Source organism: Electrophorus electricus, chromosome 8 (assembly GCF_041902795.1).
Source record: "Electrophorus electricus isolate QZ-2024a chromosome 8, ASM4190279v1, whole genome shotgun sequence".
Taxonomy (NCBI): Eukaryota; Metazoa; Chordata; class Actinopteri; order Gymnotiformes; family Gymnotidae; genus Electrophorus; species Electrophorus electricus.
The window spans coordinates 27779750-27794790 of NC_137504.1; the positions used below are offsets into that span (position 1 = coordinate 27779750).

The 15041-nt window shown below is 37.7% G+C and overlaps 1 protein-coding gene across 1 annotated transcript; it reads right to left on the reverse strand.

Annotated features, from left to right (window-relative positions):
• Positions 1 to 8070: 8070 nt before the first annotated feature.
• sat2b (spermidine/spermine N1-acetyltransferase family member 2b) lies at positions 8071 to 11698 on the reverse strand. Its single transcript, XM_027004258.3, has 6 exons — positions 11558 to 11698; positions 9700 to 9751; positions 9515 to 9598; positions 9030 to 9131; positions 8793 to 8833; positions 8071 to 8608 (listed from the first exon to the last, which is right to left on the reverse strand). Exons 1-6 carry the CDS (start codon positions 11618 to 11620, stop codon positions 8435 to 8437), a joined length of 516 nt encoding a protein of 171 aa, XP_026860059.2. The 5' UTR covers positions 11621 to 11698; the 3' UTR covers positions 8071 to 8434.
• Between the last annotated feature and the right edge of the window lie 3343 nt (positions 11699 to 15041).

Here is a 15041-nt window from a genome sequence, read left to right on the forward strand (position 1 = left end):
CACCATTTTGTGTTGACTGTATGCTTGCATATGGTTAAAATGACAAAGGTTAAGTATGTTGTCCCAGAAACCAGAAAATTTGAGCACATTACTCCCATTCTCCCTGCATTTATACTGGCTACCAAAATAAATTCTGTATTGACTATAAAATACTGCTTTTGAAATATAAAGCTCTACAAGCGCTGGACCCTCAGTATCTCAGCGATCGTATTGAACCCTATAACCCTGCACATACCCTTCGCTCACATGGTGCTGGCTTGCTGTCTGTTCCTCGAATAAAAAAATTACAGCAGGTAACCAAGCATTCTTGTATAAAACACACTAAATATAGAATACATTTCCTACCTGAGTATGAGACTCAGACTCACTCTCAATATTTAAGACTTGACTTGTATGCACAAGCCTTTGGCTATCATTGTGCTCATGCAATAATATTGTCAAGTCATTCTGACCCATCTTTTAAATAATATGTTACCGCATTCATTGCTATAGTAAGCGACTATTTACTGCCCTCACTCTGTATTGTCTATCCTTTTCTCTCCATATTATCATCTTATTCTATGCCTATATCCTTTCTCCAAGCTATTCCTGCCTCGACACCCAAATTTGGGTTTATGCGCCCTGCCTCAGAATTGGATCCTGATATACCTCCAATCCTTAAATTGAGCTTGATCATAATGACATTACTTAATCTTCTAGCCAACATTCAATGATACGCACCATACCTTCACATGTTTTTGTTTTCATATCTAATAATATATGTCCTCCTCTTCCTGCCTATCTCTCTTCCCACTAAGCTATCCCTACTCTTTAGGTGGAATACAACTGAGACTGAGCTCCTCTACCCTTTCAGGTGGAATCTAACCAAGACTAAGCCTTCCTGCCTTGTCCCTGGACCAGTCTTTGCCACAATGAGGTCATCTGCCTTCCTGCCTACCTGTTTCTGGACTAGTCTCTACCACCATGAGGTTGTTTGCCTTCCTGCACACCTGTCCCTGGACCACGAGGTTGTTTTTATCCCACACTTGCTGTGATCATTATTTCTAGTTCACATTTGTTGTTATTTTTAGTTCATTTTCATACATGTCATTATGCTGTACAGTGTTGACCAGAGGAGGATGGGTCCCTCCTTTTGAGTCTTGTTTCCTCTTGAGGCTTCTTCCTCTCAGCCTCAGGGAGTTTTTCCTCACCATTGTTGCTTTTGGCTCGCTCTATTTGGGCCTGGACCTGAACATATGTAAAGCTGCTGCTGTTGTAAAAAGCACTATATAAGTTTATAACTTAAGTAATTCAGTATTCATTATGCCTTAAATATAGTGACTCCAAATCCCATTAATGCAACCCACACATTAGAAGACTTTGAAATGACTGAAAAGACTTAAAAGACGCGTCTGATAACCTCTCACATCTAAAGACAATGTGTCATTAGCCAAAGTATTAGTCACAGACTAAACCTGGGGGTGGACAGTTCTGTATGAGAGATATGTTATTTGTCTGGCCTAAAATGAATAAAGTTGTCAGTATGCCTCCATAATTCTCCCTTTGAATCCATCATTGCTCAGTTATCATGTTGCCAGTTAGTTTTGAGGAATAAAATTGGCCTGCTGAAACCATTTTCTTCTTACATGGTATTAGGCCTTCATTACAGGGAATTAGTGTGCCTCTAAAATTTCCTCTTTGTATTCCTTTACCTCTGTGCAGTGTGCAATGTTGTCATTTGTGATTTATGATATTACCATGGACCAGACTACAATGAAATGCTCCTTACACATAGAGACTTGATCCCTGTTCAAAGGTTATCATATGTCTGGTCTTTTGTTATTTAATTTCTCCAACCTGATCTGGTACTTCTTCTCCTGATTACTTTGTGTACTATCATTAAGTGTATCATGGTCTTAGTAGGTTCTTAGTAGGTTTGATGTATAAAATCAAGAGTCAGATGAAAAATAGAAAAATACATTTCCTAGAAATGTGGCCTAAAACAATTGATATTGAAATGACATTATATGAATTGTATTGAAACAGTCAATTCCTAACAAATTTATGATCACATCTTCATTTAGTTCATCTATGTCTGTAAAACAGCAAATATGTGACATAAACACTTCCTTTACGAATAAGGAAGAACCTTCAGCCACCTTTGTGAATAAGCAATTAATTTCAGCTTCATTAAATGATTAGAACATTCTGATGGGATTACTTTTACATGGGAAGGTGGGTTAATCTAATTATTACCAGTGTTTCCCAGGGATTTTAGTCCTGTCTGATGGTGCCAAGTCAAGATTTCGCCAACTTTTATCTTCTGTAAAATGAGCCATAAAAATAACCTCAGGTCATATTAATCTCGTGCAAATTGTCATGTATGACATTTGTAAATATTCCATCAAATCCTGTGGAAAAGGTTTTCATGGTTATGCTCAAATATGGAGACACTTGAGAAAGCATTTAGTTTTGTTGTGCATGACACAGTTATCTTAGGTCATTCAAGTCTGTGGAGTAAGTAAGTTGGAGGCTATTTGTTTCTCTGCAATCTTCTTAATTTTAATTGCTCAGTCTTTACAGAGGAACTGGACGCACTTTCTTCCAAGGCCTGTGTGCTTGTCACTAAACGCTCTTCTGGAGTTCCAGCGGTGTAGCTGGAGTGCTGGTCTTGACTGGTACAGGATCTGATACCTCAGCTTCTACAAGAGACAAATCAGAGTACCTGTGCCACACTTGATCAGTTTGTCTTCTCACTACTATTCCATTCCCTAGGGTAACACTGCAAGACACAGGACCCATCCTTTTCTCCACTGTTCCTAGTATCCAAGTGGGACCTGGGGTGAAGTTTCTTGTATACACTCCATCTCCCACCTGTACACTTGTCTCCCTGGCATGTTGATCATGGTATCCTTTTTGTTTCTGCTGCTTGTTTTGTACCTGTCTTCAGACATCAAGGTGAATGAGGTCAAGTACAGATCTCAGCTTCTGGCCATACAGTAATTCAAATAGAGATTTACCTGTTGTGGACTGAGGAGTAATTTGATATCTGAACAAAGCTTGTGTTACTTTGGATTTTGAGTATATTGGAGCCAATTTTGCTTGTGCTTTTAGGTTAGTAGAAGTGTACATCTTGGAGTTTGGGTATGGAGACCTTTAGCATTTAGTATGCACCTTACCGTGGAAACTGAAACCTCAGTGCCTGCTGCCACCAAATCTTGTTGCAGGTCTTTTGCCATCACTCGGGGGTTTTTGACCACCTGCATCCTCTGGAATCTGATGGTGGCTGGTGATATCTTCCCCTTTCTGCCATATCCAGGTTACATAGCCAGTGTTGCTTTAACTTTGAACTTGCAAACCATGCTTCCATTTGTATCTCTAGGGACGTTTAGTGCTTTTGCTATATTTTTGCATACTTTTCCTTGTTTGTGAAAGGCAATGATCTCTTCTCAACTTTTTGGACAACTTTCTTGACTTGTCAAATGTCACAATCAACAAACCCCTAGCAGGTCTAGCTATTTGATGTTTTATCTCAAACACACCCAATGAAGCCCTGTGACTGTGGCGGCACAGAGGGAGAGCAAGGTGAGGCTGAAATAAAGTGATCTTTATTGTCCATAACTTAAATGGCTGAGAAGCAGTGACTAAAAGAAATCAAAACAGCGTTAAATCAGCATTGTACTCAATTGTAGTGTGTAGCTCAAAGGTCCGCTAATGTGCAGCACTGACATCAGGATCTTATGGGCTTAAATAATGAAAGAAGGAAATAAAGAACAGGTGAGTACAGTTAATAGGTGGGTGATTGGGAGCGTGGCAGGTGTGTGGTTCGATCCTGAACAGAAGTGGCCATGTCCCTTTTGCTGGATGACTGGCCTACTGTGAAAAGCCCTTGATTAGTTGCATCAAGTGTTCAGGTGTCACCTGATTTGCAATTGTGTGTTCTTATGAGGGATTCTACTCAGGCGTTGAATTACTCTAAATGACAAAGCACTTTTGTAAGTCACTCTGGATAAGAGCGTCTGCTAAATGCTGTAAATGTAAAATGTAAAAATGTACTCTGAGACTCATTAAAAGTGGCATTTTGTGTTGAATTTGGAAATACCACTTATATTTGCTGTGTTGAGCTGTTTAAATTGTACTTTGAGTGGCTTATTGAAAATTTGCAGTCTTCAGAGTGGGTGGCTCCTAATGTTGGTGTCATTAAACCTGACAGCTCTTTAAGGATTTGTGGGAACTATAAGCTCATGGTAAATAGATTGTCTATCTTGGAACAGTACCCCCATTTCCAAGATTGAAGATTTGTTTGCCCACTTAGCTGAAGAAGAGAGTTTTTCTAAACCTGACATGAGCCAGGCCTACCAACCGATTGTGCTTCATGAAAATTAAAGGAAATATGTCACCATAAACATCCACAAAGGAACATATGCATACTCCAGACTACCATTTGGGGTTTCCTCTAGCCCAGCTATTTTTCAGAAGACCAGACAACGTATTCCAAACCTGAAAGAGTACCTGGATGATAACCTGGTCTGCAGTCCAACCAGAGATGAACCTTGAAGAGGTACTGCAGAGATTAGAGAGTTATGGCCTGGTTCCCAAAAGAAGCAAATGCATCTTTCCAGGAAAAGAGGTAATTTTTCTAGGACATAAAATTGATGCCATTGGCCTACACCCAGTAGATGAGAACGTAACGGCAATCAAGGAAGCCCCTGTTCCACGCAATTAAAGACTTATCTGGGGCTCTTAAGCTATTGTCACCGATATCTGCCTAAGCTGTCCACTCTACTAGCTCCTCTTCATTGGCTGATGAGGAAAGAGGTAGCATGAAATTGGGGGTCAGAACAGCAAAAAGCTTTTGATTATTCCAAAATCCTGATGCAGTCATGCTCACAATCATGATGCAGTCATGCTCTGTGCTGGGACATGCTCTGTGCTACACCCTATGGTGTAGGTGCAGTCTTGTCACACAGGATGCCTGAGGGGTTATAGCGACCCACTAGATTTGTATCCTGAACTTTGAGTGCTACAGAAAGCAACTACTCTCAACTGGATAAGGAGAGACTGCTGAACCTATGGTGTCTATGTGGGTTCAGCAGCACGAGTACCACTGCTGAGTTCTGAGAAAGATTCAGAGTTTCAGAAGGGATGAAGTCTCATGCCACTGTAGTGGTTTTAACACTTGTGAATCATGGTTGATAAGGTTAATTGGGGCACTACCCTGATTTAGTCTCAACTCATGAAAGTCGCCAGTTCAATAACGTGATTACTACTAAAAATTAGAACATTTCTCTTGACTCACAGAAATAATAACTATGGTATGTTTATTGATTAAACAGAGATAGGAAAGCATGCATAAAAATCATTGACTAAGATTCTTATAATGACCAGAGGTATTGAGTTCACCAGAATCACTATATTAAATAAATGTTACAATATAACCTAACCAAAATTAACTCCAATCGCAGTGGATCAAAGTAGCTTGGTGGCACTGAGAGAGAGTTTCCATTTTCAATTGAAACCATCTGGATGGATAATGTCCACCTTCCATGAAACCGCACTGAAAGTGTCCATTTTCCATCGTATTGCTGGCTCGACCCTGGAACAGCAATGTAGGCCAATGAGACGACTAGGCTTCTTGATCCACGGGAATGGATTTTCGGAGCTGGCCTGGTTAGAAAGTCTTAGGTCTTCCTGGGTAAGCCTTTCAGAAGTAGAAGTATTGGGTGTCAGTGGTCATGCGTCTCATCCTTACTTTTGATGATATTTCTGGAATGGCGTATTGCCAGGCTTTTAATGTAACAGTCATAATGAATACAAGGTGAGCTTGCTTGAGCTTTATCAGCTGTGGTGAGCAAATTATGATGAACGCAAACTAAAATATAAAAAATTAAGCAGAATCAATAATACAAAGAAAATATAAAGAATAAAATAGGATAACAAGGAATTCGAATTTGTTCTAACTGCTTAGCGAGAGGCTATTGCACATAGTTTCAAAATAAAGAGCCGTGATCTCCCCTTGCAGAAGTTCTCTGGGGGGACCCCTCCTTTTCTCTGGGTCCTTTTCCCTTCTCTGCATCACACTTCATACATCATACTTTGTACTTTGTACTCATGCTTTCCAGGTATATGCTGGGGAGAGGGCATGCCTTGGTTCATGCATATTCAACAGTTTTCATGATGGAGGAATGGAATTCCAGTACAACAATCAATAAGATTCACCATGAATCAGTTAAGCAAAAGAAAATCATACATTTACTACTAATGTCTACCTCATGGTCTTTGAATTAACCACTTTACATTATAGTAGGCTAAATTGCAAGTTGGTACTTTGTGAATCTGTGGGAAAGAGAACATATATACATTTGATCCCATCTTTGTGGGATGAGAAAAATTGGTTGTCCTTGTAAGGGTTTGAGCTTGATGGAATTTGTGGTCACATTTCTTTGAATTATAACCAGGCTGGTAAGAGTTTCTCGCATTCCAATCTGTGGGTTTTATGATGAGGGGGAAGGGTCACAGAGCCACAGGCCTGCATGATAACCCACCAGCTAGGCTGTTTTATGTCTTTGCTGCTCAGCATTATGGTGCCAGTGGGAACTGTTTCCTGTCTGTAGCCTGGAGGTGAGAGAAAACCCACTCTGACCAGATCAAAGTTTCATTGGAAAAATTTGTAGTCTATCTTTGCTACAACACAATAGTGATGAAAGGGAAGCATCTACCAAATTTGTTAGTGTCATGTTGGGGAAGGTAGTTTGCAGCATACACTTTGTTCTTAAGCTAAGCAATTCTCTCTTAGTGTTCATGATTATTTAGTAGAAATAACAGAAATACCATTCTTTTTGTCCAATATTGTATATTCATGGAGATCCTGCAATCTTAGTGCAGGGTTTTGCAATGGGTGCCCTCTGTTGTTGATGATTGTGTTAGGGAGACAGCAAATTGGCACTAATCTATTTGTTATCATTAACTGAATTCTGTTGATTTCCTGCATGACCTAGTATTTATTGGCTATGTGGATCTATGACATGGCCTGAATTACCCTCTAGATTTAACAGCAGATGTACCATGGAGTAAATACATAAATACATATCCTTGTACAAGGAGTATACATAGTGCATGCATGAGCATCAAGCTCACACTTCCAAACATTGAGAGGCAAGTACACTGATTATGATCAATTATATAACAGGGGAAACCCATATGTACCAAGGACCTGGAGCTTAGCTTTAATTGATTTCTAGGTTGTTATGCAATCACTCTATCAGGTCAAAACAGGTAGAACAACTGATTAATGATACAGATATTTAAATCCTCCATGTTGGACACAGATGCTTACTCTAACTTTGAAGTTCAGTTGATTAAAACTGACATTAAAGATCCAGTGCTCTGTGCTAATTCTCACAGACTTCATTGGTGAATTGTCTGAATTTCTTTTTTTATGTTATCACTATGGCTGACAGAATGCTAATATTGGGTGATTTTAATATTCATGTTTGTTGCACTGGGAAGCCAATGGTTAATGATTTGGCCTGGTACTAGACTCCATTAATCTTGTACAGTGCTTTGAATGTCCCACTCATGAAGGTGGGATTCATACACTTTATCTCATCCTCCTTTGGGTTTCATGTTAGCAATATGATAGTATAGAAGAGGTCGGATTTCTTGATTGTGATTATTTTGGATAGATGGAACAAGTAGTCTGCACAGATCCTTAGTCCATTTGTTTTGTCATTTCCAACACACACCCATATAGGTGCCACTAAATTTCAGTGATGTACGGATTAACCACATGGCTAAACATGTTGTCAAGGTTTGAGAATAATTTTGCTTTAAACATTAACTTTGGTAGGACCCAGTTAAATTGAAACAAATCAAGTCTAAAGTTAAAACTGAACTGTGGTTTAATGATTCCGTTTGAGCCCTCAGGCAAGACTGCAGGAAGGCTGAGCGTAGATGCAAAAACAATATTTGCAACTTTCATTTTTATCTTCTGAAAACATGTCTAAATAAACTATATGCCATTTGTGTTTTTCTTAATCTCATGTAGTGTTGTTTAGTGTTAACTATAACACAACAGAAGCAAACACATTATACATAACACCATGACTATAAGAATTAAGAAATTAAGAAATTTTTTAATTAAGAAATAATTTAAACAGTGGAGTGGTTAATTCAAATGGGACATGATACTTCAGAAAAATCATACAATTAAAATGCAACATTCATACAATTATTCTTCGCAAAATTTAAAAAGTGCTTATATCCTCTTTTTAGGCTACTTTTAAAAAGGTTAGCTCTTAAGGGTTCAACTAAACGGTTCAACTAAACCATGTTAGCATGTATATCAGCAAATGTAAGATAATGTAGCTAGTCAGGTGTTATTATAGCTGGCAACTTTTTTTTTAATTCTTTGTTCGAGTTAACATTGTTAAGTTGGACTAACCCTTTAATTCTCTTAAGGTGCCTCCTGTGCCAGCTTTATCAAAGCTACCCCATCAAAGCGGAGTAAATGCCAGCCTTCTTTAGCTGTTAAGTCCTGAGCTCCTTTAGACATATAGAAGTCCAGTGATGGTTTATTCCAATCCAGAACAGAGAACTGCAAATGCATACACTGCTGCTCTGTACCCACCTACAACAAACAAGAACTAAATTAATCCAAAAAGAATTACATTAGCCCATTACTGTCTCACCGAATTACCAATTATCAGGCCAGTCCAGGTACTGAAAATTAAAAAAGACTAAGGTTTATTAGCAAACATGCACATTGGTAAAATTGGCTGAAATTTTACTGAACAGATAAAATGAAAACTCACTTTGGCTATTGATGCCACCAGAGCCTTCCCAATACCTCTCTCTGTAAAAGAGTATGAGATAGTTAACTAGCTAAGAGTTAACAGTGTCATGCATAATGAGCCTCTGTTTGCTCATGTTTTTCAGTCTCACTACTACAGAATTAGTAGATTAATTCAGGCATATCTGTTAGAGAATGTAAAACACTGAACTGTGTAAAGCTGCAGGACTAGTTTAAGGAACAGGTCAAATTCACACACCTCTGAAATCCGGCATGACATAGAGATCCTCCATATAGATGCATCTCCCTTTCCAAGTGCTATATGTGTAATAGTAGAGCACATAGCCAACCGTGGTGTGCCCTGCGAACATGGATAAACCTAAAGTCAAACTGCGTAATGGATCTTTCAATAATGAACTAATTGAATAGTGTTCAGTGTAGTCTGCCTTAAAATGTGTGCTTTAGGGACTCAAACCCAGACAGTTCAGTTATTCATTCATTTATTTATATACTCATTACAAAATGTTCAAACTATCACTTTGAAGGGTTGCCAAATGGGGCCTAGATTAAATATTATAAAAGGATCCTGAACAAAGATATTTCTCTAGTCTGCCTCAAGTATGATTTTTTTTTCCTTCATTTTTTATGGCAGATGATACATTTGTATTTGACTTCTTTAATAAATAAATACACCCTTTCATGAGATACATGGACTAAACCTTTAATTCCTAATGTCATTTTTACCTTCTGTAGACTTGTGTGCCTCTGGAACCTCTGCTACTAGACAATGGTAAAATGGGTTTTGACTAAAACCGTCCCTCTCCAGCTCTATAATGGTAACCAGAATGAAGGAGAAAAAACAGTTATTGATTAACTATATAAGTTTCATATGTGAAACATGTATCCTACTTAGCCTAAACTAGCCTAACCTTTATGGGATATCTTCACCTGATCAGGCATGCGTTCATAAACGGCCAACTCCTGCAATGAAAAAAATTAAATCAGGCATTATGACTCCATTATAAGCTCTCTGATGTAGCACTGATTCATGTAGATTATTTGCTATTAGCAACATATCCTGTGAAATTAACCTGCTACCTAGCAGATTTACTGGACATAATCCAAAAACTCTGCCAAAACAATATTCCTAATAGTGGTCCTACAGGAGTAAATTAATGTTGAGCCTCATATTATTGATTTGAATGAGCAATTATATCAAATTATGAAGAGTAATTAGGTTGTTTTAAACATTTTGATGAATACTGCTACTGTTTTCATCTGAATCAAAATATTGAATGTTCTTCACAATAACATTTCATAGGATCATGGAATGTGGATTCACCCTGAGTTTAATTGCAAATTGTATGCATCACTGTTTTATTTATTTACTTCTTCATTCAACTAATTTAAGATTTATTTTAATAGAGGGTGATGAATGTAGTGCCTTTTGCCATCATATGTTGGTCTATTCAAAAAGTTTACCATTCAACATAGTACTCAACTAAAAAATCTGTAAAAGATCTCCATAGAATTTTAACTATTTAACTTGACCTTTAAAATAGATATTTGGCTTGGCTCGTTTAACACTATAGCTCTTACCATAAATATTATATTTCATATAGCCTACTGTATAGGCTATATTTCATATAACTGCTCCTTCAATATTAATTGTATAGAAATATTTCCATACCATTAATGTCTTTCAAGGCTTCCAAGCTTTATTACACAAGATACTTGCTGTTCTCCACTATCAATAATATTTAATAATAGTCACAATTATAAATAATAATACAACCCAAAAGCACAACAATAATAGGTTATGTTATGCTACATTGTAAGCTACACATTTGCACAAGGTTGTCTCTTATGACACCACATCCTAACTCTGCTACATTCTAGTACAGGGCTAGAGGCAAAACTGAGACAAAAACAGGCCAGGATCAAGCATCTGGGTGGACTTGGCATCACCCCTGAGGCATGACACTTTATTGCGCCTTGTATGGTTCTACAGACAACCTACCACTACAACACAATGACCCAGAGGAAGAAACACAACCATAGTAAACATGGTAAAGCTGGTAGAGTCTTTAAGAGACATAACTGCCATAACACACACACACACACACACACACACACACACACACACACACACACATATATATACATATATATATATATATATATATATATATATATATATATATATATATATATATATATACACATATACACACACACAGATAGATAGATAGATAGATAGATAGATAGATAGATAGATAGATAGATAGATAGATAGATAGATAGATAGATAGCAACACCACAACAGACGAGTTTATAAAACTGCAAAATTAAGCATATATATATATATATATATATATATATATATATATATATATATATATATATGAGAGAGAGAGAGAGAAAGAGAGAGTCCGGATATGTAAATGTTCCGATAGAATGGAATAAGAAACACTATAGTTTCGTCGTCCGTATCTAGGTTTATACTAGGTTTATCCAGTTATCAGCGCTCAGTTGATGATGGCTTGACGGACCTCGATCGCTGATATTCTAAACTGGCTGTTCTGGAAGTGATAGCTCTGGGAATGCCGGGTCAAAGTAGGTCAACTCAGAGTTCAAAGTTAAGTTAAATGTTTGTTAAACCAAACATGTCGTGTAATACCACCCAGCTCTCTCTGGGTTTTTAACAGACAAGCTCAGAGCATTTGTCACGAAAACCATATCTACCGCAGGTTACAGTCTAGTTGAGCAGCTCTGAAAGGCACTCACCATGATCATGCGCTCTACGGCTTTGCAGTCCTCAGGTCGAGCAGCACGAATTATAAAATTCATTTTGAACAACTAGAATATTTCGTTTATCCAAAAATGGATATACGTGCAGGAAAAGAAGTGCTACAGCAGAGAAGCAAGGATTTTGACACTCCCACTACTAGACACGCCTACTATACATGTCGACGCCTACGAGACACGAATCCGCAAGGCGAACGATCCTAAAACTCTGCCTAGATACTTTAAGTAATTAATTAATTAAATTTATTATTTACTCAAATTATTGATTGCTTATTCAGTAGTAAATGTATGTTAATAGAAATCTTTATGTACAATGTCAAGGTTGTTCTGGCAAGTCAAAGCTTTATTACACAATATACTTGCTTTCTCCACTATCAATAATAGTTAATAGTTAGAATAATAATAATAATAATAATAATAATAATAATAATAATAATAATAATAATAATCAGTAGCCTAATGATAATTGGATATGTAATACAAAGTAGACTCCCAACAAATTAGTGCAATGCATATAACTCCATGTATCTTATAATCATATGTTCCCACTGATGTGTTTAAGACAGATGGGTCCTTCTTGAAAACAGAGGGTACCTCTACCTGCTCTCTCTTATAACACCACATCCTGACCCTACTACAGTCTCGCCACTGCAGGAATAGAGCCAGGATTGTGGTAGAAACGTAGGCCAGGCCAGGTTCCAGTACTTGGGTGAACTCTGAGTGGTCACTCCTGAGAAGACATGACACTTTATTGTGGTTTGTTTGGTTCAGCAGATACCCTGCCATACCACACGACCCAGAGGAGGAAACTATGGCAGAGATGGTTATGTCCTTAAGAGATACCACTGGCATAAAATTACTTCTCACTAAATGATCAAAACTATCACTATCCCCATGTATGAGTTTAGAAAAGTCAGTAAAGACTTTACTTTAATGGGGGAGAAAAGATTTTCAAATTTGTTGCGTGTCATGCAAATATTTAATCTCCCCATCAATATGCAAAATGTCTGTAAAAATCATATATTACCCTGACTTTATTTTATGAAACATTAATGTGGCTCCTTTCTTACCTATCATGCACTTACAACTTTGCCCACATGTAATTCTTACGTAACTTGATGTAAAATACTCAGAATAATCGTATGCAAAATGTATGGAAATTAGACTTCTTCCTGTAATCCTGTAGTTCAACTCAGAATTCAAGAGTAAGTTTAAGGTTTGTTAAACCCACTTTGTGGAATACTCCCCTGCTCTACAATAAAGTTGTTCTTTTTTCTTTTTTGTGTGTTTAATTTTAGCTTTATGGAGAATTAATGTATATCAGCCATAGCATGAAAAAAAGAATTGCCAAATATTGAGAAGGTCCCCCTCATGCTGCCAAAACAGCTCTGACTCATCACGACATGCACTCCACTAGACCTCTGAAGGTGTGCTGTGGTATCTGGCACCAAGACAGCAGCAGATGCTTTAAGTCCTGTAAGTTGTGAGGTGGGTTTTCCACCACATCCAACATATGCTCAATCAGATTGAGATCTGGGGAGTTCGGAGGCCAGTTGAACACCATTTACTCTTTGTGGTGTTCCTCAAACCCCATTCATGCACATTTTTTTGCACTGTGCTTCAAGCACTTACACGGTTGATGAAGGACCTCGGTCTGACAGAGAAACATCCTGTTTCCCTGGAAAACTTTTGCGCTTGGGTGGATATGGAAGGCAGAGCCAAAAAGTAAAAAAAAAAAAAAATTCCAAACTTGTTCTGTTTTCTTACTTAATTACTGGAGGTGGTGTTTCTTGAATCTTGACTAATACACCTTTTTTACATCTTAGTAGCTGTGAGTAAAATGCAGTTTTTGCATTGAGAATGAAGACAGGAACAAGCAAATACAATAGGCTTTCCATATATTTTTACCATATGTTACCATATGTTAATTCTGCAAGGTACACTGTATTTTAGGTGCCTTGTATGAAGATATCAGGTACTAAAACTATTGTATAGTATGCTACCATAACAAATAATTCAGGTGTTAAAGCATATGGTTGGCAGATTTGTCAGCTATTGGTTAAATACTCATGTTGGGTACGTGCTGGTGCCCCATGGAGTGGTATTAGACTTCACATGCTCACAATAGATGAACAGTTGTGGGTTATGAGCTTGTACTTAACACCATTTGTGCTTAGCTCTCTTAGATGGAACTGTAAGAGATTTTATTCAACACTATTTGTAGCAGGTTCTTTGATTGGGCTTTTTAGGCTTGAATTTGACATTGGATTGCTTTTGTAAGAAACCTTGAGTTTACGGGTTCCTAGAACTGGAATCACAAGTAGTCTTGATACTGATATGCAAAGAGCACGATGAGAAATACTGGTCCAGTACAAACCTGTGTAATGTTATGATGTTTCACTTCATTTTCTTTGGAGTGGTAGGTGTGGGGGCCACTTTCTTTTGCCTTTTTTTCCTGTTTTTACTTTGTCAGGGATTAGGGAAGTTGTGTTGTAGTTGTGTTGTAGTTGTGTTGTAGTTGTGTTGTAGTTGTGTTAAGAGAAGTAAGTTGTCAGAGGGTAATTAGATTGTTTTGTTGGTAATGTGTTGGTCTGAGCCCACCCTGAGATTATACTCCTGATCTGTTTATTTATTTGTGATTTTCATCAGAAATCTTGACAACAAAACTTATTAAACCTCCTGCGTTTATGCGTCTCTGTGTGTTTTCCTTGTGTCCTTTTTTGTCCTAGACTGGCCCATCTTAATAAGGCCATAACAGCAGGGTGGACCATTGTAAGCATGAGTTCCTCTTCTGACCCATGTTCAAGCCCACTCTCTGCTGACGCCAGTGTCACTGTGTCCAGAATGCACAGCAGGACACCAGCACAGGTCCAAATGTTGACCTCAACTGATAGCAAGGAATCATTTTTACATCAGAGACAAAGTTAAATTGATATTTAACCCTTTGTGTAATATTTCTGTTGTGTGAAATTACCGGGCCTATAGGGAAATGGTTCACCACCAGGTCTTCATCACCCCAAATGCCCTTTCTACCCCACCCCTGACCTTGGACTAAAATCAGTGAGAAGAGCAAGGTCAAACAGGCTTATTAATGGAATGATTATAATCACAGCTACAGGTATAAATCACTGCTTACTATCTGTATCACTGAGACCTTTAAAGATCTAAAAGTTGAGTTCCTTAAATAATCTGTTAAGAAAATATAATGTAAATTATTTTATTTTTTATATACATTTTAATATAATACAATAGACACAAGTCTTGATGAAAAAGAAAAACACTAGAAATAGTATTAGTGGTAGCTGAGTGGTTAAGGTACTTGACTTGTACTTGGAAGGTTGCTGGTTCAAACTGCCACTGTTGGGGCCCCTATGTAAGGAACTTAACCCTCAAGTTGTACTCAGTCCTAATTGTAAGTTGCTTTGGGTAAAAGTGTCAGATAAATGTAGAAACATCCTCTGTA

Coding starts and splice junctions, on each gene's coding strand:
- sat2b (XM_027004258.3), bottom strand. CDS start 11,620: ATGAATTTTATAATTCGTGCTGCTCGACCTGAGGACTGCAAAGCCGTA. Junction 9,132..9,514: donor GGCACACAAGTCTACAGAAG/GTAAAAATGACA, acceptor CCATGTTCGCAG/GGCACACCACGGTTGGCTAT. Junction 8,834..9,029: donor TGTCATGCCGGATTTCAGAG/GTGTGTGAATTT, acceptor ACTCTTTTACAG/AGAGAGGTATTGGGAAGGCT.